At 42.7% G+C, this 24,735-nt stretch overlaps 1 protein-coding gene across 9 annotated transcripts in view; it reads left to right on the forward strand.

Annotated features, from left to right (window-relative positions):
• Positions 1 to 24,735, forward strand: part of LDB2 (LIM domain binding 2) — a 381,995-nt gene that overhangs the window by 289,441 nt on the left and 67,819 nt on the right. For all 9 annotated transcript variants that reach the window (XM_011221061.3, XM_011221060.3, XM_011221058.3 and 6 more), the window contains exons 3-5: positions 3,016 to 3,188; positions 10,278 to 10,400; positions 13,214 to 13,297. In XM_011221061.3, coding sequence (XP_011219363.1) covers positions 3,016 to 3,188; positions 10,278 to 10,400; positions 13,214 to 13,297 — 380 coding nt within the window. The remainder of the gene's footprint in view (positions 1 to 3,015; positions 3,189 to 10,277; positions 10,401 to 13,213; positions 13,298 to 24,735) is intronic.

Genomic DNA, 24,735 nt, shown 5'->3' on the forward strand with positions numbered 1-24,735 from the left:
CACAAATGACAGAAAGCTAACACAAACCCGCTTAAGCAAAAGAAGCAGGACCTCCAAGGGATGGAACTGGGTTTCAGTCCTAACCTAATGAGGTCCCAAATCAGTCCACAAAGACTTCCTGTCTCTCTATCCTGCTTTCCTCTCTATGCAAGCTTCTGTGTTTCTATAATTCACATTTTCAGTGGCAAGATTTCCCTCTTTGTCTTTCAGGAAGGGATTCTAAGTTGACCATCTTTGTAGTTTAGGAGGTTGAAAGGTGCTATGATTATCCACTGTTACATTAAAAACTTGTTGGCTAAAAGTACAAATATTTATTTTATTTACTCATGGTTCTGCAATTTGGACAAAGCTATGGGGGACGGCTCATATCCACTTCACGTGACATCAGCCTAAGGCAGCTAATTGGAGCTCAAAGATTCCCTTCCAAGATGGCCTCACTCATGCAAGTTAGTGCTGGCTGTTTGCTGGTAGCTCAACTAGGGTTGTCAGCTGGAAGACTCAGTTCTTCATGTGACTGCTCCAAATGGTTGGGCTTCTCACAGTAGGGCAGTCTTAGAGTAGTTGAACTTTGTACATGGCCACTGACTTCCTACCCAGGTGCAAAGTAGAAGCTTCTCTAGAGGCCTCTTTAAGATTTAGCCCGAAACTGATACAAGGGCACATGCCCCCTTCTGTTGTTTAAAGCGGATCGCAGAGCCCAGTCCAGATTTGAGGAGAGGAGACTACATCCACAAAGATGTGAATGCCATTGTCGTGGTTCAGCGGGGCCACAGTAGCAGTCTACCACAGTGGATAATGGAGCTTTGTGAGTGATGGTCCACACGAGACCATGGAGGAAATACATCGTGAGGGCTATCCCACAAAGAAAAGGGGCTGAACACAAACCTCAGGTATCCCTAACAATCGGTTTCAGGAGTGCTAGAAAGTACTAAATAAAGGAAAGCTGCATTCCCCTCTAAGTATATTTACTATACAGTTTGTACATTTTCTGGAGTTGGAGAGGTAATTAAAAATTGAGGTTTAAAGTTAAGAAGTTGCAACCTTGTTCCCTATTCGATTTTTTTATTCTGTGAATGAAAATGATGATAATATATAGCAGATACTACTACAAAGGAATTAAATGGTGCAGGACTCATGATGAATAAACTATAATGTGGCTAATCCAGTGGTGTTTATTTGCAGTAACCTTTTTAATGTGACAATTCCTTGGATATTGTAGTGAAATATTTTCACCCTACATCTACATTTTTATGGTTTGTGTTTATTCTTCACAGTACAGATCCCAAAATGTCAAATTGCTAGAGCTGTTTTATGGAAATTAGTTTTAGGTTAGACTATTTGAAATGCATTAAATTAATTTCATCTGTTTAGCAAAGTACAATAAGGTTTTTCGCATTAACAAAGTTTTCTTTACAATATCAGCTGTGTGTGTGTTTAATGACATGGTGGACTCAAATCACTCTTGTTTGAATTTTATATTTAGCAAATGAACATGAGCTGTTGGGGATTAAGCAGTATTTGGAAAATGTATGTGTGAGGATTATTTAGAATGGAATTGCCAAAAATCCTGGAATATTTAATACACACTTGTTGATTGATTTTACTGCAATAAATATGAAGCAATAACAACTATATAAATTATTCAGAGACTAGTCATCCACAGCAGGATTCTTTAGAGATTACTTCAGAACACAGTTTGGCAGGATATTCTTTTCATAGTTTTGTTTTTTTTTTTCCCAAATCCATGTACAAAAGAGATATAGATCCATATGGAATGGATTAACATTGATTCTTTTAAAATGAAATTAAACATTTTAAAACATTCAAGTGAAGATTGTATGATCTTTCCTACTAAAGCTCTCTTTGGTAATTTATTTATCTTAAATATTATTTTTGTCTTTCAGGAGGCATTATATAGCGAATGTAAGAGATTTATTAAAAACCTTGGATCGCTTGAGAGTGCTTTAGTACTTTGCCTCAAAATCTGCACATAGGCAAAATTCCTGATATTATGAGTTGGGATTTTCAGTTTAAGAGGATTTAAAATCTCTGCTGAAGCAAGGGCTTGTTAGGTGTTTCTAAGCATCATATATCAGAGTGACCCAGCTACTTACCAGTCGTTCAAACTAAAATGGGGCAGGACAGGACACACGGAATCATAGAGACCTATTTAGACCAAGTAGAAGGTACCAAGTTCTCTTAAAATTGGCCTTTTTTTCCCTAGAAAGATAACCAGCTCCAGAAGCAGATAAAATAATCAGTATTTACATAGGTATGGACCTCTTTGTATATGCAGATCCAAGTTACTTTTTAAAGATTCTCAATCCTTAAAGCAGTTGGAGACATAGTGTTGGAAAGAGTAAGTGTTTGCAGATTTGGAGTGAGAGACCCCAATTATCTACTTTAAGTCATGTGACTTTGATAAAGTCCAAATGACCTCTTTTTGTTTTTGTTTTTTTTGCATAATAATCCTTTTGGTTTCCAGTTCCCCACTATCTTGAGGTTGTTCTGAAGATCCAGTGAAAGAATGCCAAAATACTTTACATACTGCAAAGCATTACATTATTAAAATTCACATTATGACTACTATTACTAATAAAACATGATCAAATGACTGGCCTATAAACAATTCACTGAAAAATTCAAGTCGATTGGATGTGTTTTATTTTTTTTTTTAATATGTTCATTTAGAGGATACTTATGAGACCCAAAGTAGTCAATGCTTTTGTTCCTGTTATTTTTAAAGCACTAGCACTTACATTATTGACTTTCAATGGACACAAATCTGGAGGGATGAATGGACAAATTTTTTCTGAGCAGTTGGGGATTTTATTTCACTAACTGCGACCCAGGAGGAAGGGTCATGGCTGTTTATAAAAGAAAGAAATTTGCCTCTTGGTATGATTGGTTTCTTGAGATGATTTGTATCCAGTTGGAGTTCTGGCAATGGTGTGGGGTGCAAGGGGCCATTGGATATTTTTGTTAATGGTTTATTTCTCTGTGTTTCTCTCCCAGCTATCGGCAGGACCCTAATCCCTCGTTACTTTAGCACTGTGTTTGAAGGAGGGGTGACCGACCTGTATTACATCCTCAAACACTCAAAAGAGTCATACCACAACTCATCCATCACAGTGGACTGCGACCAGTGTGCTATGGTCACCCAGCATGGGAAGCCCATGTTTACCAAGGTACAGAACATACTCAGCAACACGGCTTGTTCTTCTGTGGGTGTACTGAAGGATAATAATTATGCTTTTCTTCCGGAACTTTGAACTGATTTCTCACATCTCAGACACTCTCAGCTCTATGACATAATCTCTTGTGTTTGTGACGTGGATAGACTCTTGTAGAACACTGTTCTAAGATGTGTGCATGTAATACAGAGTGAATATGATAGAGCCTCAAAACTAAGAGAGACAGGGTTTTGGCTGCCTGTTAAACTTGGGTTGCTAAATTAGAATTTTGACTGTTAAACAAAGAATCTTCCACAGTGAAAAGAACATTCTCCCATTGTTGTGTGATCAGGAGCTGTGTTTTGTTTCTAAAATTAAATACTTTTTAAAACTAAATTTAAATGTTAACAAATGGGGAGAAAAAGCAACTAATTACAAGTCAACTAGTTGTAACCTTTAAGGAACATAAAAACATAAAAATATAAATGAAATTAGGGAATTCAGAGTTTAAAGTTTGTTTCCCCAAATTCTGAGAAGTTCTGTGGTTGGTCAGTCATCAAGTGAGCATAGTAGAGTCAAAAGTTGGTTGTGAGAAAGTGGGTGGAGGACTGGGTAACATGATCTATGAGGCACAATTCAAGGCCCTATGAAGGATGTGAAGTGAAAGAGAATGTCTTCTGTAAGTTCTCCACCTATGACCCTTCCCATCCACAGACAATCAACATGTGGAATATTCCCTCTGGGCAAAGACCTTTCTAGAACACTACAGACAACCCCTTTATGTCCTCTCCCAAGTAGCAAAATTAGTAAGAACAAATATTTAGCCAGAGAATCTGACAAACAGAAGGTTATGTTAATGAAGACTAGTTATTGCATTTTGACAAAGACTCAACGTGAAACTAATCTGTAATATTAATGACAGCAGCTATCTCTTCTAGTTGAAAACACACCTGACAATCCTCCCTTCATAGCTGAGTTGAATTATCAGGGTTAATTGCAAAAGCCCCAGTTAAAAGACGGAAGATGTACTTGTTACTCGTGCACAGTATTGCCGAAAGAATAAAAATAAAATGTTTATCATTTAAAGTATCTGCTGATCTTGCTGGTACAACTCCATCTTCCCAGTTGCTCACAATGATGTAAAAAAAACCAAAGGCAAAGGAAATGGTGGTAAAATACAAAAGCAGATCATCAAATGCCATTGATCTTGGGGTATCTTGATTTCGTCAATAGACATTTTAAATGTGGGGCAGAAGTTGGGTTTTTATCTTTCTTCCTTTTTAACAGTTGAACAGAAAGAGAGGTTGCCAATCAGAAACAAAGAATATTCCCACTGTATGCAGAAGTCCGTGCTGGGAGGAGTTTTGTTACGTGGAAAGGGATGATCACCTGGATGATGGTGTAATCTGCCCATGTCTCACTTCATTTTCGAGATGTAAAATATTTACATAATCTTGTATCTCAGATGGATAACACAACCTATTTCAAATGTTAGGAAGTCAGAGCCCCACAGAGAAAAGCTTTCTCTGCCAGCTTATTATTGGTTTTTTTGTTTGTTTTGTTTTTGTCTAGACTTAGCATTATGTTTAGGTAATCAAGAAAAACACGCCAATTCCTTCTAGTTTAAGGGAAAAAAGAAATCCATGAGAATTAAGTAAAATGGCTGTAATGAAGAAGCTACTTCCAAAGCCTATAGCCACTGAAAATAAAAATGCATTTTGTGCCATCCCTTTTATAAAAGAAAAAATATTTTGTATGAACACAATATAATATTTTATAATAAATTTTATAATAATCCATAATTTTAAAATAACATGTGTAACATTTTAGATATATGTAAAATATATAATAAAAAGTAGTCCTTTTTATTTTCTCAATTTCTTTCATGCCAGGCCAAAGCTTTTTCATAAATGAGCGTAGTCAGCTGCTCTGAAGGTAAAATGCTGTATATTCAGGATGGGTGATAAATTTTTTAAAAATCCCATTTTTCTGATGAATCGATAAAGTGCCTTTTTTCACTCAAATCAAGAAGCGAAGGTTTCCCTCTGTTGCAATTTTTCCTCACCCAGGAATGCTTCTGTCTCCGATGGCCACGGGGAAGACCAGAGCAACCTCCTCCTGAACTCAGCTCTTTCGGCTCCAAACTTCCAATTATCCAGGTCACCTCTCACTCTACTCCATGGCAATACATTTCCCACTCTCCTAATGAATATTTCCATACTGTGATGAAAAACATCACTTTCTGGGAAATGCAGCTTAGCTATGTGGACTTAGTCCAGATGCTAATTGTGCACATTTATTTTTAGAAAATTCTAAAGCATTCATTTTTTTCTTTTTACTTTTTTTCTTTTTTTTCCCCCTCCTTGGTGATTATTATACTACCCAAAGAATCCTTCCAGTTTTTCTTTTGTTCTGATATTAACTAAAAACAACCCATCTTCATGTAATAAAATAATGTATTTAGTATAAAACAGTGAGCTCATGACCTTTCAGTATCACAAAGAAAAATATAGTCTGGAAGCTCCTGCTTTATTTTTAAAGGGGAGCCCGCTGTACATGGAATTACTCTAGCACATTATGGCCAGGCATATCACATTGTTCTAATTTAGACTATCAATACACTCTAATTCCCCAAATAGCGTTTGACCCAGTGGTTCTGAGTTGCTTTTATGAAAATTTGGTCAACTGGTGAATCAAAAATCAGCCGCAGTCCTAATCAACAGTAATATTTAATATTCCTCAGGAGTATAGCGCACATTTTGCAATTTCCTGATCCTAGGAATATTATAGATTATGGATAAATATGTAATTAGAGTTTTAAAACACACATTATGAAGCCTTTCTTTTCTGTATTCAATTTTGAATCAAATTGAAAACAAGGCTTAATAATCTGAAGAGCAATCACCAAGGTTTTCAGAATCAAAGACCCTTGAATTATATCTGAGGGTGTGAATACTGGCAGATGCGGAGAGGAGCCCTCTCTGGGGTGCACATTGGGCTACTTTTAGATTTTACAAACTAATAGTAATAGTGACAGCCGTTACCAAACATGCATAGCTTTATGTTTTCACTGATCTTGATGATTTATTATGCAATTATTTATTACTATTGAATAGTACCCTGTAAGGGCCCCTGCCACTTTCCCTTTACGAAGACTCAGTCATGTCTTTGACATCATTCCTATCTTAGCCTGTCTACAATATTGTAGTCCCGCATTTATCCATTTCTACCCTTATCCCAATGCCAGTCAAATCAGTATAATATCAATGATCATATTGCTCTAATATATGTATCCATATGCATTTACATATGCATTTACATATGCATTTACAGACGCAGCATCTCCACATAAAATACGGTGAGCTTTATGCAATTGTGAATCTGAAAGCAGTATTTCATGCATAAAGACCCAGAAAACTAAGTAAACACTTCTACCTAAAAAGCACATTTTCTTTCGTAGCAGCTCTATGAAAATCATTTGTATTATACAACGGCATGGTCAACATTGCTTTACAATTAGTCAAAGAAAGAAAAGGGTTAAAAAGCTACCGGTTAGTTTGAGAAATGTTCTTTTTTAGTTCCCTTGTTCCTGGCCTAGTCTCAAGCTAGCACGTGATCCACTGAATGCCTGCCAGCCTCTTTCTTGTTGATCCTCCAGAGACCATCTGTGCTGGGGGCATTGATTAGAGTGTGTCTGCTGGGATTACATCTTTTCTGTTGCCATGCCAACTAATCAGCTGATTTTGGTTACCACAGAAACAAAATGTCAGAGCTCACAGTACGGTAACATGAATTCAGCACAACAGAAAATGTTTTCTTAATTGGGGACCCTTTTGATTTTGGATTCCAAGTGAAAGGCAGCTTTAAAAAAAAAGGCCAACTTTAGATAAAAGCTACATTAATTGTATTGATTAAGAGGAATGCACAGACTTTTTCTGAAAAGAGAAAATATTAATTCTCCTTTATAAGCTATGTCTGTTTTTTACCATTTCCAGACAAGGAATATATATATATTTTTTTCCTTAGGCACCTCTATTCCATTTGCTGATTGTTGCATGTAAAATAAATCACAAAGCCTTCAGTTTCCTTTAACTTCCATGATGGGGGCAGGAGGCAGGGAGGCAGAACAGGGCTTGGGAGAAGGCCATGGGTAAAACTACCTTGTGGGAGACCAAGAGTGACCAAATTTTCCTCCATCCATCTGTTCAAGGAAGTCATTTAATTTTCCTTAAAGAAAACACCCCACACAGTCAACTCAGATTCAGTTTTAAGGATTCCTCTCTTGCATGTGATATGCTCTGGGTAAAGCTGATTTCTTGGTTTGGGCTGACAAAGGAGGAGCCCAAGGCTTGTTGCAGTTTTCCCTTTTGTAGGCCCATGACAGTTTGAAGGCAAGAGGGGTCCTCAACTGGTTTGCTCTGTCATGATGAACAGAGAATACGATTTAAATGGACTTTACAGATCCTCCAGTTGAGTAACTCATCAGAAGGACTCTGTCTAGTCCTTCTCATTATGAAATTCTATTCCAGTAGAAGTAAACCAGACCCTCCATCTGCCCTGGGTTTGTGGTTCATAAACACAAAACAAATAGATTAGATAAGAAAAAAGCATGACATTTAACTGGGCTAATATTTGTTTAAACATCTAATAATCCCCCTTCTTAAAAAAAAAAAAAGGATTATAGCATCCAAATATCCCTGTCCTCTACTGTCAAGACATTTCAACTGTAACTGGCTGACTGCAGTCACCTCCCTTTTGTGAAAGCTTTCACTGCAAGTGGCATCTGTCGTACTAACACCCCCGGGGGGAATTGTGTGCCTTAATCTCCGTGCAACCCTTTTGAAAACCTTGGTGAATTAATTCCAATGCTAAGGATGTTCTGCAGGAGTGGTCTGGGGACACAAAAGTCTTCCCCCATTTCAGAGAGCGTAGTGCTCATGGCTAAGATGCCAGCGAGGAAGCTCTGAGGACCGTTCAATTGAGGGGGTTTGGGGCAAGGTGTCTAAATGCCTGAAATTACCCATGGATTCTGCTGGTGGGGTCTGAGCTGGAGGTCTTCACCGAGATTATCAATAATTATCCTACAGTGTTTCTGAGTCCTGTGAAAAAAAGGGAATTGTGGACGTTAATAGCATCTTTCTTACGTAGTACACTGGCAACACATGTTACTAACGCTCCTTGTACTGGTATTTGGCTTGTTTAAAGAGAATATTACCAGGACACCTACATGGCTCAGTCAGTTAAGCATCCGACTCTTGATTCCGGCTCAGGTCATGATTTCAGGGTCTTGTGATCGAGACCCCCATTGGGCTCCATGCTGGGAGTGGAGCCTGCTTAAGATTCTCTCTGCCTTTCCTTCTCTGTCCCTCCCCCTCCCCCTCTCAGATGTTTTCTCTCTCTAAAAAAATTTTTTTAAAAAGAAAAAATAATAAAGAAAATACTACCTTAAATTAGAGTAAATAGCAAGCACCTAACTACTGCCTAGGACATAGTTGGAACTCAATAAATGGTGGCCTTCCATATTAAATTCCCAAAGAGAGAAATGGTTATTAATATCTCATAAAAGGTCGAAATAAATTGCTGATTATCTTCATGGACTATAGTTTTAGTCCCCTATTGAGTTAATTGTTATTTATGATTTTTAAAACTTGTGTGGTGCATTGATCTCCAAAATTGCATATATTGTTTTTAGCATAGGAAACCTTTATCCAAAAAAGCTTGATCAGAAGTCCCATACATTGAAAGGATGAAACAGAAGCTGCTCTGGTCGAATGGAGAAAATGGGTGGAGATCACACAGTCTAGCTGGAGGCCGAACTCTTCCCAGCAGAGGCCCTGAGACACCTCCCTGGATGTCTAGGTCTCAGAGAGCACATTAGGACAACCACTAGTCTGGGGTATCTTTAAAGCTACCATTTCCTGCCATCCTACTATGTGCCACATAAATATCGGGCAATCTAACGTACAACATCATTCATATATTTCCCCAGGAACCCTATGGATGGTTAGTATAATCCTCATTTTGCAGATGAGGAAACTGGAACCTAGGGAATTTATTTGGTTTTCTCCAAGTCCCAAAATAAGTAAAAGTAGAGCTAGGATGTGCATCTAGTACTTTCTGATGTCAAAGCCTCTGTCTACTCTAAAGCAAACACAAACTGAATAATCAGTTTTAACTGTTTAAACTGGACCAGTATGCTACCACTACTTCCGGTTTTTAGTTGAAATAGGATCAGTGGTGTCCGTTTGCCTCGCATTTTCTCCCATTTCCAAGTCATTAACAGTGGAATAAAATAGGTAAATTAAATAGGAACTACATGCTGAAAATGTCTGACTATCAAAAGAAGAAAAAAATGATCACCCTGTCAAGGAAGAGAGCCTCACAAATTCTGTTTCATTAATAATACATATTTTTCTTAGAAAGATATCGCCTCTTCCCCCAAAGCCTGGCCTTTTATAAACGCAAGCAGAATTTGTGACTGCCGATAGGATGTGATTGAAGGAAGACACTCTAAGCATGCCTCTATTTTCCACATGCCAATACCTGATCCCAAGGCCGTTGGGTTACAACATTGTCCCCCTGGAATTTGTACCTGAAAATGAAAACTTCCTCTGGTTGGGTAACCCTGTAGTAAGTCACACTCAAGCATGAATTATTTTATGAGGTGCTTTCTCCCAGTGTAGGGCAACCACGATTAGAACAAGATTTCAAGCTCCGATGGCAGAGGGATGATAGAAACAGAGATAAAAGGAGGTAGGAGAGTGTGATTTTTGCGGGGACACACCGTGTGCCGGGAGCTTTTGACATAATACTGCAATAATACAGGTTTTGTTCCCATATTTGCAAATGAAGAAACCGAGGCTCGCGGAGTTTTGGCAGCAACTAGGCCAGGAGGCAGCTGTGTGCTCTTTCGAACCCATGGATTCTGGAGCTCACACTTGTCTCAGTATGCTGTGCATAAAGCACTCGTGTCACATCCTTGCCAAGACCCAGCGCTGCCCAAGGACAGTCAGGGAGACCGCGCTGAGCAGCCGATGTGTGAGTTACACACATGTGGCCTTCCCACCGTGCATAGCCAATGAGCGTGTTGTTTGTCGCTTCCAGGTGTGTACAGAAGGCAGACTGATCGTGGAGTTCACCTTTGACGATCTCATGAGAATAAAAACATGGCACTTTACCATCAGACAATACAGAGAGTTAGTCCCAAGGAGCATTCTAGCCATGCATGTAAGTAATTTCAGCACTATTTTACTCTCTCCCCACCCCCGCCCCATTTACTCAAGGAGGAAAAATCCAGTTCTCTCTCTGTGAAAGAACGCCAGCAGTCGACACGGGTTGGGTAATGAACTCTCAATTTTGAGTTTTTCCCTCAACTATGTTATTCCTCAGGCCCTTTTCCCTCGCCTTTTTTCCTGAGTTTGGTGCATTGTGAAATCCTTTTTTTTTTTTTTTGATATTTTATTATTTTAAACTCCAAACTGAGGTTACCTCAATAAACAGCTTGTACTTTCCTTAAATTCCACTGAGTCACTATCAAGTACTGCTCTGCCTGGACTATTAAACCTCTTACGTATAACTGGGGAAGGAAATAAAACAAGAAGTAAGGAAAACAGTTTCCAGTTTTGATTAGAACCATCTGACAAGACGTGGGGCTCACGTACCTCAGATCTGTGTCTATATCATTCCTAACCGCGGTGTTGGAATGAAATGGGCGATTTGGGGTTCGCTCCTTTTCACTTGACGATAAATCACATCGTATTTATTGAGCACCAACTGGGTGCATGGCTGGATCTGATGCCATTCTGGAGATACGTTTTAGAGGTAAGGCTTGGTAGGGGCTCGCTGAGTGCAGTCCCCGAGGAAAGCGTCAAAGGCGTTGACTTAAATAAATCCCTTTTCCATAATGCATGATGCAGCAGTTTCTGTGAAAAAGCTTTGGAACAAAATCAGACTTAATGAGCCTGATTTTTAAGACCCTGTACAATCAAAAGAGAATACAATAAGAGTAGCTGGTATTTACTGGGTGTTTGCTATGCCAGGTCTTGTGCTAAGCGTATGTACACATTCTGTTTAACCCTCCCGGTTACCCAAGGATCATTATCCCTGCTTTAGAAGTGAGAAAACCAAGGCTCGGGCTTGATACGTTGCTCCATGTTTCTCAGCCCGAAAGTGGCAAATCGAGATTTCAACTCGGGCTGGTACGGACTCCAAAACCCAGGCTGATGAGCCATCTGTCTCCTGACTATCCAATTCCATTCTGTCTCCCTGGGCTTTTGTCCTTGACCCTCTCCTCCCGACTGGTTAAACCCAATCTCTCCCCTTCCCATTGACCTTGCGCTTCCTGCTGTGGCAACCCACTCTCCTCCTCCAATCTTTCCGCCTGTCCGTACCCCCAAGTTCTTTCCCACTTTCAAAGCCCACTTCGCATCCTCTACTCCCCTTGAAACAGCCCAGAGTAGCCACTCGTATTATTCTCAAAATGGACCAAGAGGCACCAGAGGGTAGCATCCGGGAGCCCGGGCCCTGGAACGAGATCACATATGTTTGTATCCTTGTTCCTGTGTGACCTTGAGCAAGTGACATGGCATCTCTGTGCTTCAGTTCTTCATCTATAAAATGGGTACAGTAATAGAGCCTGCCTCATTGGACTGGTTTGAGGGTTAAGAGTTAATGCGTGTAAAGGACTTAGAACAGTGCCTGACACGTAGTAGGTCCTCTTCAAGTAGCAGTGGCCGGCTTTTAGCAGCTTCTGCAGCAGTAACATCCTTCCTTTCGTTTATTATTATCTTGTCCTCTGTCTGCAAAGTTGATGCGTCTGATGTTGACCACAACTGCCTGAGGCATATCTCTAGAACCAGCTCTTCTGGCATGTGGAAGGGCTCCCGTAAAAACTGGCTCTGTGTCCACAGAGGACCCCTTTCCAGAAACTGACGTGAGAAGTGACAAGCTTGGACTCTTTTCTCTGACTTTTGGTGTTTTATTGAAATGCACAAAGCCAGTTGGTTGCATGACTATGAGGAAAATTAAGTACAGGAAAGAATAAATTCAAGTGTTAGAGTAACTTGGGTAGTCTCATGACTACAGGCATGAAGACAGAAGGGTGTTTACTGAGTCTCTCCCTGTTTAGCTCCAGTTTGCCTCTACCAGTTAAGAAAGAAGGAAAGACAAACGGAAAGAAAGAGTGTCAACCAAGAGACTCATCTCACAATAAAATCCAGAAAGAATTTTCATTTTTTTTGTAGCCCACAAGAACATTTGGGGTAGCCCACGGAATAGTACATCCCTCTTTAAAATGTGGCAGATATTTTGGAAAATGTGATGCTTACCCATACAGTACTGCAGGATGAAAATTGTTAAGAACATCTATTTCTAGCCTCAGCTTAATGGGGAAGCAATTTAGAATTCTTAAGTATATATATATATATATATATCTGTATATATAATATCTGTATAAATATATTTATAAATACCCTGTATATTATATATCATATATAAATATATAATATATATAAAATATCTTTAAAAATAAAAATATATTGATATATATATATATAATTTCATAGAAGTGGCAAAGTTTTCAGATACAGTCTTGGACTCCAAGCTGTCAAACACAACACTATCACAACAGCATGCAAAGGCCAATCCTAAAGCCTGGCTCTACCAAATCCCGAGACCCCCCCCCTTCGCTGCTGAGCACCAGAGACTTGGAAGGGTCCTGACAGGGCTTGATGGCCCCCCTCCTGAAGACACAAGGGCCTTTCACAGAGGATGTAAGGTGGTTTCTCCCAAGGACTCAAAGTATGCCTGACTCCTTTGGGTTCTCCCCGGCAACAGCTCTTGCATCATCGATCCCAAAATGTCCTTGAGCCATTACATGCAAGTGTCTTCAAAACATAAATTAAATGATCTCCAGCAACCCCCACTCTGAGAAAAACCGATAGTGTTGAGATTGCATTTCTTAGCAACTGTAGCCCAGTCTGAGACTTTCTCGGCACCATCTTGCAGAGAGAAAATACATGATTTTTTTTTTTCCTGTTTAGGCACAAGATCCTCAGGTGCTGGATCAGCTGTCCAAAAACATCACCAGGATGGGACTAACAAATTTCACTCTCAACTACCTCAGGGTAAGACCAATGGGAGGATTACATTTCCTGGCGAATTTGAAAAGTGCTTTTGAGGTGTAGATGTATCTTGAACCAAGGAGCGAAAATGAGGTAAAATAGCACAATACCTGCGTGCGATCAATGCTGAATGGGGTTTAATTAAAGCAACAAACCTAGACTTTGTCACGGTTGAACTTCGTCTCTGTTGGTATGACTCTTAGAATTAAGTTTTCAAAGGCCAGTGATGTCTGCTCGTACAGTGTTTCGGCGCTCTGCCCCTCATGGGGGCCTCATGCTCACTGCCTCTGTGTCTCCACCCAGGGAGTGTCCCTGGGGAGAGACCAACTATGCCCTCCAGAGAGGGTCCCCCAAAGTTCAGCCCAATGGTGGAACATAGACATTTATTTCTAAGTCTTCTTAGGGACTCTCTGTGTAACATGAAACAGATTTTCTGGGTTGGATATAAAGTCAGTTTTGATTTTTAAAAATTAAGAGTTAGGCAAAAAATTCTCTTCCTGCATAATAACTATGGCTTCCGTATTTGGTCTAAAAGGGACACATTTGTCACTCCGGTTTGTGGTGTGAATTACAGTCGTCATGTTGCAGGTGGAGGATATGGTTTCCTTCATAAAGCAAGCGTTGTCCTCCAGATTCCACAGGAAACCAGTGGCCGTGTTCCACATTCCTTTGCCTCTGCATTGCTGAGCTCCCTCATTGTCATTGTGCGGCCACTTCTCCAGCCCCCCACCCCATCACAGAGTTTATGCTGTTGTTTCTTGATCCCTAAGTGCTGTGCCGGTTTGCAGTTTTGTTTTGTATTCCCAACCCTCTGTATACAATCGTTTTGTATATGTCGAAATGCTGAAATGCTTTGACCGGACTTTCTCTCCGGTGAATTAAGAATGATTTGAACAAAGGCTTCCAAGTTACGCACTTGTCACCATGTGCCAGGTCTTGGGCTAGACAGTGAAGATTCAAAGACAAAAGTCATGGTACCTGCCATCAAGAAACCCACTCCTATGAGGGCCAGACCCATACAGAGAACATGATACACAAAATGGCAAATAACCCTGATTGAAGTTTCCAAGTGGAATTATGGGAGTACAAAACAGAGACCTCTCAGAAGAGTACATCGGAGGAGCTTGATGGAGGAGATGATGCCTGACTTGAGTGTGAAAGAATGAATAAATGTAAAGCCAGGAAGGGGCAGGAAGGACATTCCCGTTAGAGGGAAAAGAAAGGGCCTGGATTAGGGGATGGAATTCCAAGCAGGTGAATGATGCTGGACATGGAGTGAGAAGCCAGGAGAGGCGGGAAGGAGAGTAACTTAGAAGCCAGGTCTTGGAGTAACTGGCTGGCTGGACTACGAGGCCAGTAGCCTCTGAAAGGATGAAACGTGAGCATGGTAGTGTCCCCCTCCTGAGTAGGAGAGAGAAGAGCCATCCAGCCTAGATGCCCTATGCCCAAGTCCACCCATAGCAAGAGCCAGAGTCAACTTTGCTCCCCACCACCCTACTTCACCCCAACACCACCACCATTTTGGCAGCCCTGAACTAGGTTGTTCTCTAGTCAATGGTCCTGTGGTTTCTGCTCAGAGGAAAACCAGAAACCAGAGTCTGCCCAGGAAGGTGGGTGGACAGGCGAGGGCCTCCAGGCAGGGTAGCTGGAGCTAGATTCTTCCAAACTTCCAGGCTCTGCATTTAGAACTGCCCCCATGAGGCCACTGGTGCAGCGGGAATGGTTAGCAAGGCCTGGGGAAGTGGGAGTCTGTGGCACACTCTAGCCACAGGACTTCAGAAGGCTGCTCTCCACTGTTTGGCATTTCATCTTGTTAGAGACTGTGAGTGGTTTAGTTTAAACCATCTGAAGACGCCTCTCCTCAGGCAGATAAAGAAGTTTCATTCTGTGTGCCCTCAGCTGACCCCACACTGGAATCTGGGACTTTGGATTCTGTCCTAGATTTGGTCACTCACCCTCTGGTGAAATCTGGACAGATTCACTATTACGTCTTTTAGCTGCATTTAACACAGGTCAATACATGCTAAATTTCCTTCCTCCCCTTCCCCTAGCTCCTCTTATTATCATCAGTAAAATGGTGACTTTCACCTTGGGGTGAACAAGGCCCACATGGTTCCCATGTTCTACAATTTTCTGATTTTAGCCCACAAAGACTGAGAAGATCATACTTGCATAGAGCAGGAAGAGGCGGGGATTGGCACCAACCCCCCTCCCAGCAGTGACAGGAGGAAGATGTGGGTGGGTTTGGGCAATATGGAATCGTGTTTCAAAAGCTACCACTTAAATGTAGTGCTTAAAGCATGTCCTGACTTCACCAGTCTTCACAACGGTCCACATGCTCTAGCACCATTTGCGTGAGAGAGCCGGGCACGAAGAGTGCAAGTAAGTGAACTCAGTCACCCAGCCTTCTGCCACTGAGTGGCTGGGCTGGGACTTGAACTCGGGCCGTCTGGCTCTAGAATCCATGAGCTTCATGCAGAGCTCTGCTGCCTTTCTAATAAGAAGGGAGAACAATGATATTGACAGAAATTGGACCGTGTCTCTCCTGCCTTGACAGGGGAATAAGCATCATCTCTCACTGGGACCTTAATCTGCTTTGCCAAAAGTAACAACAGCTCCTTGGAGGGTTTCACGTGCAGATTAGATGGGACAATCCATGTAAATGGCTTAGTGCAGGCCTGCGGATAGAAAGCACCCAGTGATTGTTCATTGGCATAATTTGTTGAGCACCCACTTTGTGTCCATCTTTGTTGTTCATACTGGAACCATGGAGAGCAACATGGCATCGGACTCTCTTCTCTCGCTCTGGGTCCGCCTAACACCCCTTTACTTCCCCTGCTCATGCATCCTGGCTCAGCAGCTGCTTGCCCTTCCTGCCTCCATCCCTCCCTTTGTTCACTCCCTCTATGACTTTTTCCTCTGTCGACTGGTTCAGGACTCTTTCACTGAGCCCACTCTGTCTTCCTGGCCTTGTGCCAGGTGCTGGGCCTTCATCGTGGAGAAGATGTAGCCCTTTTCAGGGCTGGGGGAGGCCAGCAGAGTGTGGTCGGCCACAGTTCCAGGGAGGTGTGCTGACCTCGAGGGAGCACAGGGACGGGTCCTCTGGTCTCCAGTGTCCTCCCAGCAATAGCGCAGGGCAGTTGTGAGCCCCTCGGCATGTCAAGGCTGAGCAGAAGCTCACACTCAGTTCCCAAAACCATGCACGTGGGCATTTCCATGATGAAATCTGGCCTGGTTAGTAGTTACTAGGAATGACAAACAAAGATTTTTTTTGGATTAGAACTGGGGTCAAAGATTTCCTTAGGGCTCTTATCATCTGATATTCGTAAGACAGCTGAGCAATCCCCCAGTGCATTCATTTATAAAACCGCTTTAAAAACCTGGGGCTCCCCTGTCCTTCTGAGGAGCCAGGCCTTCGGCCCCAGCCTCAGGGGGTTATCTGAGGTATTGTTTAAATAGTTCACGAGGAGCTCCAAAACCACGCCCAGATCAGAAAACGAGGTCCCACACGTGTGTTGGCGAATATTAATTCAAGGCCTTCTAAACCAGCAGAAACATTTTCTTTAAATAGATGCATCCTGCTCTGGAAGGAAGGGCTAGAGCTTTCAATGCTCCAGACATGCGAAATTTCAATATTCTGTGTCTTTCATGTACCAAAGTTAAGCAGTACAGAAAGTAAGCAATTGCAGTCATCTAGCTTCGCCAAAACAGGTTCTTTCATTGCCGTGAAATTCCCGGTCATTCCTGTGGAGGCCGGCAGTCGGGGGCTCTGCAGAGCTGACGGGTGGGGGGGGGGCNGGGGGGGGGGGCTCTCATCACTGGAGGAAGGCTCAGGTGAAGCACGCTGGATGCCTTTGAGCTTGCGAATGCCAGGGATGGCACCGAACTCAGACGCTCGCCTGGCAGCACTTTGGAGGGGATTCTGGTGACCTGATGCTTTGGAAGTGACAACAGAACAGATGTTGTCATTTGATTTGAGTTGTCACGTTGCCTACCGTTGCCTCCTGTCTCCTCCCAGCATAACGAGGCTGGAGATGCTCTGTGCTGAGAGGCGTGGTGATGGCTGGCTCTCCGGTCCAAGGGGAGAAGCAGCTGGCGGTCACCGAGCAGGGATGGGCCTCTGATGAGATGTGGTCCCAGTTCCTGCCTTGGGGACCTCTGGCAGACCAGGTTTGGCTGGTTGAGTGTTCCTATGGTAGTTGTCCAGGCTGGGGACAAGGCTTCAGGGGAGGAGTCATTGCGTCGTGGCTATCAGGCACTCCTGGAAACTGGGTGACACATTTCACAAAACGTGTCTGCAGACTCCTGGGGAGGGATGTTGTTTCCCAGGGTAGGGTGATGGCACCCTTCAGTCCGTGCATTCCAGGGAGGAAACTAGAGACCTAGGAATGAGGCGAGGAGCTAGGAATTTGGGAATGCGTCCTTTGCCATGTTTGCTGGAAAGCAGCGAGTCCAGCTGTGTCCCTGGCATTTCAGAAGAAGATCCGGTTCAGCCACCACAGGAAGGCAGTGTGCAGCTTGGTAGCATCGGGGCATCTGAGTCAAGGAGACCTGGTTGTGCAACCTTGTCACTTCCGCCAGATCTACTGTTCATTGTTCACTATTCGTTGTTCACTCCACAAACATCTGTTAGACACCTTTTTTGTGCCAGGTGTCCACAACTTTCAAGGAGGTCACTGTACATCAGGTACAAAAGAAAACCAAATCTGTGCTGGGAGAGAAATTTGTCCCGGGTACAGTGATCAACGCAGCCGCTAACATTTATCGAGCACTTACTACGTACCAGGTACTGTGGCTAGGTACTCGGAAGGAAGTCTTTTTTTTTAATACTCACAACAACCTTATGAACTTGAGACTCTTTGTAGTCCTACTTTTCAGGGGAGGAAACTGAGACACAGAGAAGTAGCTTTTGTTAGAGTCACAGAGCTGGTAAATGGCAGAGTAAGGATTTGATCGCACAGCCTGACTCCAAGCACAAAGAGGGGAGAGGTTGTTGGAGGGTGGACATGGGAGGCTCAAAGCCTTCAAGGAGGAGATGGATTGATTCTGAAAGACGAGTAGGTGGTCCCAGGTAGACTAGATGGAGGGTCTACCCCAAGTGGCGACAGAGAAGGATGGAGAAAGCCGGTGGGTTTGGGGAACTCTAGGCAGCTTCTCATGGGTGGAATGTAAGTTTTAAGTTTGTTTTAGGTACCAACACAAGGTAGGTGTTACAGCCCAAAATGTATAGCTGAACTGAGTGGCACGGTTCTAGAGAGAGTTTTGTTCCAGGGAGAATATAGCACAGTCAGGGAAGGGACCTCATGCTGACACTTGGGTTTGGGGGCCAGACAGACAGGAGTATGTATTTTAACTCAGCCACTTGCTAGCTGTGTGACCCTGATCAAGTTATTTGACCTCTTTGAGACTCAGTTTCCTTATCTGGAAAATGGGGTATTATACCCCCCTCACTGGATTCTAGTGAGACAGAAGCATGTGGAGGTCCCATCTCTCATTTGCCAAGTGTGGTTTTTTGATGGTCACTGGGAAGAGTCAAGTCAGTAATTGGAGCCCCCTGCACTCAGAGCTTCTGAGAAGAGCCGATGGGGACAGCACATCCATCAGCCTGGTCCTTTTTCCTAATTCTTGCCTTTTATTTCATCAGAGTGAAAGCCCTTTCTCACTCAGGGTTTGAATTGCCATCATTTCAAATTTCCTATAAGCACTTCTTGCATGGGAATGTTTACTGTATGCAGTAACTGTTTTCTAAATTTAAATAGCTTTAATGAATTCAATTTTCAAATTGAAAAAGAAATAATTGATGTTGATTTCATTTCCTATTCCACAAAGCGGGGGGAGGCAGAAACCATGTCCTCAAGCATTTATTTTTATTTCTTAATTTGTTTTAAGTTTTATTTATTTATTTGAGAGAGAGTGCATGCATGCAAGCCAGGAGAGGGACAGAGAGAGAGAGAGAATCTCAAGCAAACTCCATGCTGAGTGTGGAGCTCAACGCTGGGCTTGATCTGACGACCCTGAGATCATGATCTGAGCCAAAATCAAGAGTTGGACTCTTTTTTTCTAAGATTTTATTTATTTGAGAGAGAGAGCATGAGCAGGGGGAGGGGCAGAAAGTGCGAGAGCTCAATCCCAAGAGAAAGTGCGGGGCTCAATCCCAAGACTCTGAAGGCAGATGCTTAACCCAGGTGCCCCATGTCCTTAAGCATTTAAAGAAAACCTGCAGGATGCAAACTTCCAGGACACCGTGAGTGGCAAGTGCTGTTTCCATTCATCTCCCATCAACAGTAGAGATGGTCCTTGCTCAGCACGCTGCAGGGAGACATTGGCTTGTGCAGTTGTCTCCCTCCTTGAGCATTTAAGGTACTCTGGTTTTATTTTTAAGTTTGAAGTCAATCATCTAACCAAGAGATATTTTGGTGGCATCTCCATGTGCCAGGCACGAAAGGGGATGGGGTAAGGTGTTGACAAGAATGGATAAGGTATGATCCCTTTCCTGAGATGTTGAAGATACTGGAACACATCGGTCCATTTACAGTTCACGCTGCCCCCTCATCTGGGGACCTGGGCATCCCAGAATTCCCTCCTCTCCTAATATCCTTGGGGATGCTCTTCCCCGTGGGTCCCAGCATAGGACTTCAGTTGGACTGTTTGCAGTTTCCAGTGCTCTAGAGGGTGACCTCTGTGTCACCATGCTGTCTGACCTTGGCACTCAAACCCCCCCGAGCTCAGCTTCCCAGCCTCGCCCCACATCCCTTCCCCATCTCACACGCCATCCTGTATCCACACAAACCACCGGTAGGTCCGCAAATATGCCGTGTGTCTGTTGCCTCCATGCATTGGCACAATAGACTTGACTTGACTCGCTGCCTGGCGCTGTTCCTACCCTCCTCTTCCCATCCAGGATGCCCTGGCCACCTCCTTCCCATCCTTCAGGACTCGGCTGTCCCTCACCTCCTCTGAGACTCTCTCTGCCTCGTTGCCAGGGCAGCTGCCCCTCCCCACTACTCCTGGAGCTCTGTGCACATTGTCTCTTGCTTAGCCTTTGGTCGGTCCTGTGTAAGAACTAGCACTCCACTCACCTGTCTCCTCCAATAGACACCCGGCAACCTGAAGACAGATCGATTGTCTTGTGCTTCTAGAGCCTCACAAGCTCTAGATCACAATCAGCACCCAGTCAACGTCTCCTGAATGGATGGTTGCTGGATGGGAGTTTGGTAAATGGAAACTAGATTTTGAATGACACCCTTCCCCTGTCCGCCCCCCCCACCAAAACACAGTAGAATTCAGATGAATTCACTTGCCCAACAGTATCTAGGGGGAAAACTGTGTGTGATTGATTTTCAAAAGCACTACCTAGAACCTCACCAGGAAATCTAAAGAGCAGAAAATGTAAATACATTGAGGAAATGAAAGGAAAACGCGGCACGAGGCCTCCAGATCTCTCTAGTGTGCAAAATTCCCCCTGAAATTCTCATAGTTCCTGCTGTGAAATTTTTATTCTAATATCACTACTTCCACTTGCTTTGAATCAGTATTTAATTTTTACTCTAAATGCCATTATGCCCTTTTCATTATTTTGGAAATGTGTTCTTTCAAATCTCCAAGACAAATTCCCTCATGGGTGATTATTTTTGTCTATTTTCTTTGGCCAGATTTCCTTGATGCTGAGATCCATAAACTTTTTTTTTTCTGCGTTATGCTTAACGTGACTTTAAAACATCTTATTATCCTGTATCCCAGCCAAAAGATGTTTTCTTTGTGTTTCCTCTTACTGTTTATCCATTCATATGCATAATTTCTGCATAAATGTAATCAGTATACATATGATTTCTTAATGTTATTTGGTAAACACTTTTGCATGTTTCTACATAGTCATCATATTATCCGTTTATAATAGCACCAAATATTCCAGTGTGGTGCTAGGATAGTGTTTATTTAATCATTGCTCTAAATGTCGAGCACTGAAGTTATGTTCAATCTGCCACTGTCATTAATACCATTCTTCCAAACACCTTTACCATGTCCCGCTCCGGGCGGTGCTCTCTCCAAGCAGAGGCTGGACTGGGGGGCCCGTGTGCTAAGAAAAATAAATGTGCTTTGGACTCAGAGACATGTGGGTTCAAATCCTCACCCCCTTACTATCTGTAATGGCCTTGAAAAAGTTGCTCCGGTTCTCTGAACCCCACTTCCTTATCTGGAAATCAGAAAGAATAATGTCTCACAGGATGGCACTGATTATAAGATTAGACAACTTATGATTTGTAAAAGCCCGGCACTCAGAAGGAGCATAATAAATACCAGTCCTTTCTTTTGCTGAGAGCAATGGGTCAGGGTGCAGCTCTCACTTTTGCCTCTTGCTTCTTGTATGATATTCACCAGCTGCCTTAATTCTTTGAAGCCCCAGTTTTCTGATTATGTACATCGTGAATCATCGCAGGTGAGGGTAGAAATGATAATGCACGTGAAAAGCACATTTAACTCTAAATTACGACACCGGAAAGCCAAGGGAGCCTCATCCCATTTATCATCTCCTGTGTATTGGTCATGGCCTTGAATTCTACGCGGATGTTCTGAAGCCATGTGATAGACCAGAAAATAGAGAAGCGATTGATTAATACCTGCCAAGGAAGGAGGCAAGAGGGAGTCTGAGACATGTGCTATATTACCGGCACCCTCTTCCCAGTACAAATGTTATTACAAGGGTGTAATCATTATTACTGGGCGTTTTCAATACTATTTATAACCTTCTGGTTGGTATTGTTGAATAAGTCTAACCTTTCAAATAAGGAGCAACATCAGCCGGATGTGGAAACAGCTGGGCTTTACAGTAATGCTTTTGACCCCATACCTTTAATTTCCCAAGTGAAGGAAGGCTGTTGTCGTTATTACTGTACTGTAAGAACATTGGTCCCCTGAATGTAACCTCTACTGGAGGCGAAGGAGTAGAGTCCAATGCCTGGGAAGAATTGGGTGGTTGGCTTTGGAAAATGATCCCCAACAGAATGACTTGAAGTGGCCTCTAGGAGAGTGAGTGTGGCTGGAGTCAACATATGGAATCTTGCCAAGGTTTGTTTTTTTGTTTTGTTTTGTTTTTGATTTGTTTTTTATTATGTTCAGAGAGCCAGCATATAGTACATCATTAGTTTTTGATGTAGTGTTCAACAATTCATTAGTTGCGTTTCACACCCAGTGCTCATCACAACACGTGTCCTCCTTAATACCCATCACCTGGTTATCCTGTCTCCCTTTCCTTCTGTAACCCTCAGTTTGTTTCCCAGAGTCCAGAGTCTCTCATGGTTTGTCTCCCTCTCTGATTTCTTCCTGTTCAGTATTCCCTCCCTTTCCCTGTGGTCCTCCGCATTATTCCTTATGTTCCATATATGAGTGAAACCGTATGATAATTGTCTTTCTGTGCTTGACTTATTTCACTTAGCATAATCCCCTCCAGTTCCACCCATATCGATGCAAATGGTGGGTATTCATTCTTTCTGATGGCTGAGTAATATTCTGTTGTATATATAAACTGTATCTTCTTTATCCATTCTTCTGTTGAAGGGCATCTCGGCTCCTTCCACACTTTGGCTATTGTGGATGTTGCTTCTATGAACATTGGGGTGCAGGTGCCCCTTCTTTTCACTACATCTGTATCTTTGGGGTAAATACCTAATAATGCAATTCCTGGGTTATAGGGTATATCTGCCAAGGGGTTTTTTGTTTGTCTGTTTTTTATTTTTGTAAGGCTTTGACTGCCAGCCAGGTTATTTTCCCTGGTCTTATGACATGAGAAGGGATGACAGTCCAATCCTGCTTTCCACCTAAATGCCAAGTCAAGCCTGAGGATGGAACAGGAATCCCCGCTCAGTGACTGTGATGAACCATAGTTACTAGTAGTCAAAACAGGCTGGGATCAGGGCAGACCATTCACCATTCATGCCCAGACAGGCAAGAACCCTTATGAAACACTGAAGTTTGGGTGGGGAGGGCGCAGAAACCAAACCAGCAGATCGTCCTTCTGTGCCTCCCACAGCGATTGCACGTTTTAGCCTCTCAAAAGCCTCATAGCCTCAAGTGTGCTTTTCAAGATGAAGTCCATGGCTCACAGTGGGTTTGCACACCTTTCCCACTCTGTGATTAAGTACAGAAAATGAGAGTAAGAACTCTAAAACTACGATAGCAATCTGACATTGCCGGGACATCCAAGTGCACGACCAACAGACTCATGCCACTGATTAGGATATAGACCGGCGCAGGTGCTATCCCACTTGCGTGGCAAGTGGTCACTAATCAAGGGCTGGAGAAGCTCATGTCACAGTTTGATGAGCGCTTGCATACAGAGCACATGAACTGATTCGGAGATGAGCTCCAGTTTTTTTGAGGAATCATCCAGAATAATGATTAGCAGCATAATACCGTTAGTTTTGAGGAACTTCTCTATGTTCTCAATAAAACAATGAGATAGGTATGATTATTCCCATTTTACAGATGAAAATCAGCCATTGCCTCAGGTCACAAAGCCAGTCTGGGGCAACAGTGCTTTCCTGGGCTCGGGTCTGGCTTGTCCCCCCAGACTGCTACCCATGGCCACTGTTAGTGAGAACTGGTTTCTTGGCCCCGGCCCATGCAGGAGAGTCAATGTTTTCAAAAATGAGGAATTTGGCATCTGAAACAAAGCGGTCACACCTCACTCTGACTCTTCCACTCCTCCTCCTCCTCCTCAGAGAAAAGCTCCATCAGAGAGGAGGCAGAGAATGCCCTTCTGAGCCATGGGAATGCTCCACACACAGAATGATTAAAACTTGGAACACCCGAAGGGCACTTTTAATTGCATTTGGAGATAGAAAAGTAGTACATATGACTGTATGATAAGGGAATTAAAGTAGTTAACTCTTAAGGAAGTGAAATAACTGTAACATAGAGACATCCCAGTGTCTAGAAAACAGGGATTTCTAAAGTCAAGCCAGAGGGTATGGCTATCAGAACATTAAATGAAATATATATATATATATATATATATATATATATATATATATACACACACACACACACACACAAACAAACAACAACAGTATTTTGGCAGAGCAATCCTAACTGAAAACAATTTCAGAGCCACGAATGCTTCTAATATTCTTGGTCTTAAAAGTACAAATAGGCTCAGATTAAAGAAAGTAATTTCCCAGTCTCAGACACAGAGAAAGAGAAAGAAATTTTTGTTTAACAAGACACTGAAAATCAAGGGAGATGGTAAGGTGGGAAATCGGCAGGCCGGGGGAAGAAAAGCTGAGGCATTGCAGTTAAGTGCAAGATGGAGCCCACAGTTAATTCTCCCGGGAAATAGTCTTCCTAATTGTCTCGAATGGGTAAAAAAAAGTGTGTCAGGAAAATGCAGGGAAGGGGGCAAGGGGAGAACTGTTTGAATTTCAGAGCATAGGCAGAGAAGTAGC

This window comes from Ailuropoda melanoleuca, chromosome 11, assembly GCF_002007445.2.
Source record: "Ailuropoda melanoleuca isolate Jingjing chromosome 11, ASM200744v2, whole genome shotgun sequence".
Lineage (NCBI taxonomy): Eukaryota > Metazoa > Chordata > Mammalia > Carnivora > Ursidae > Ailuropoda > Ailuropoda melanoleuca.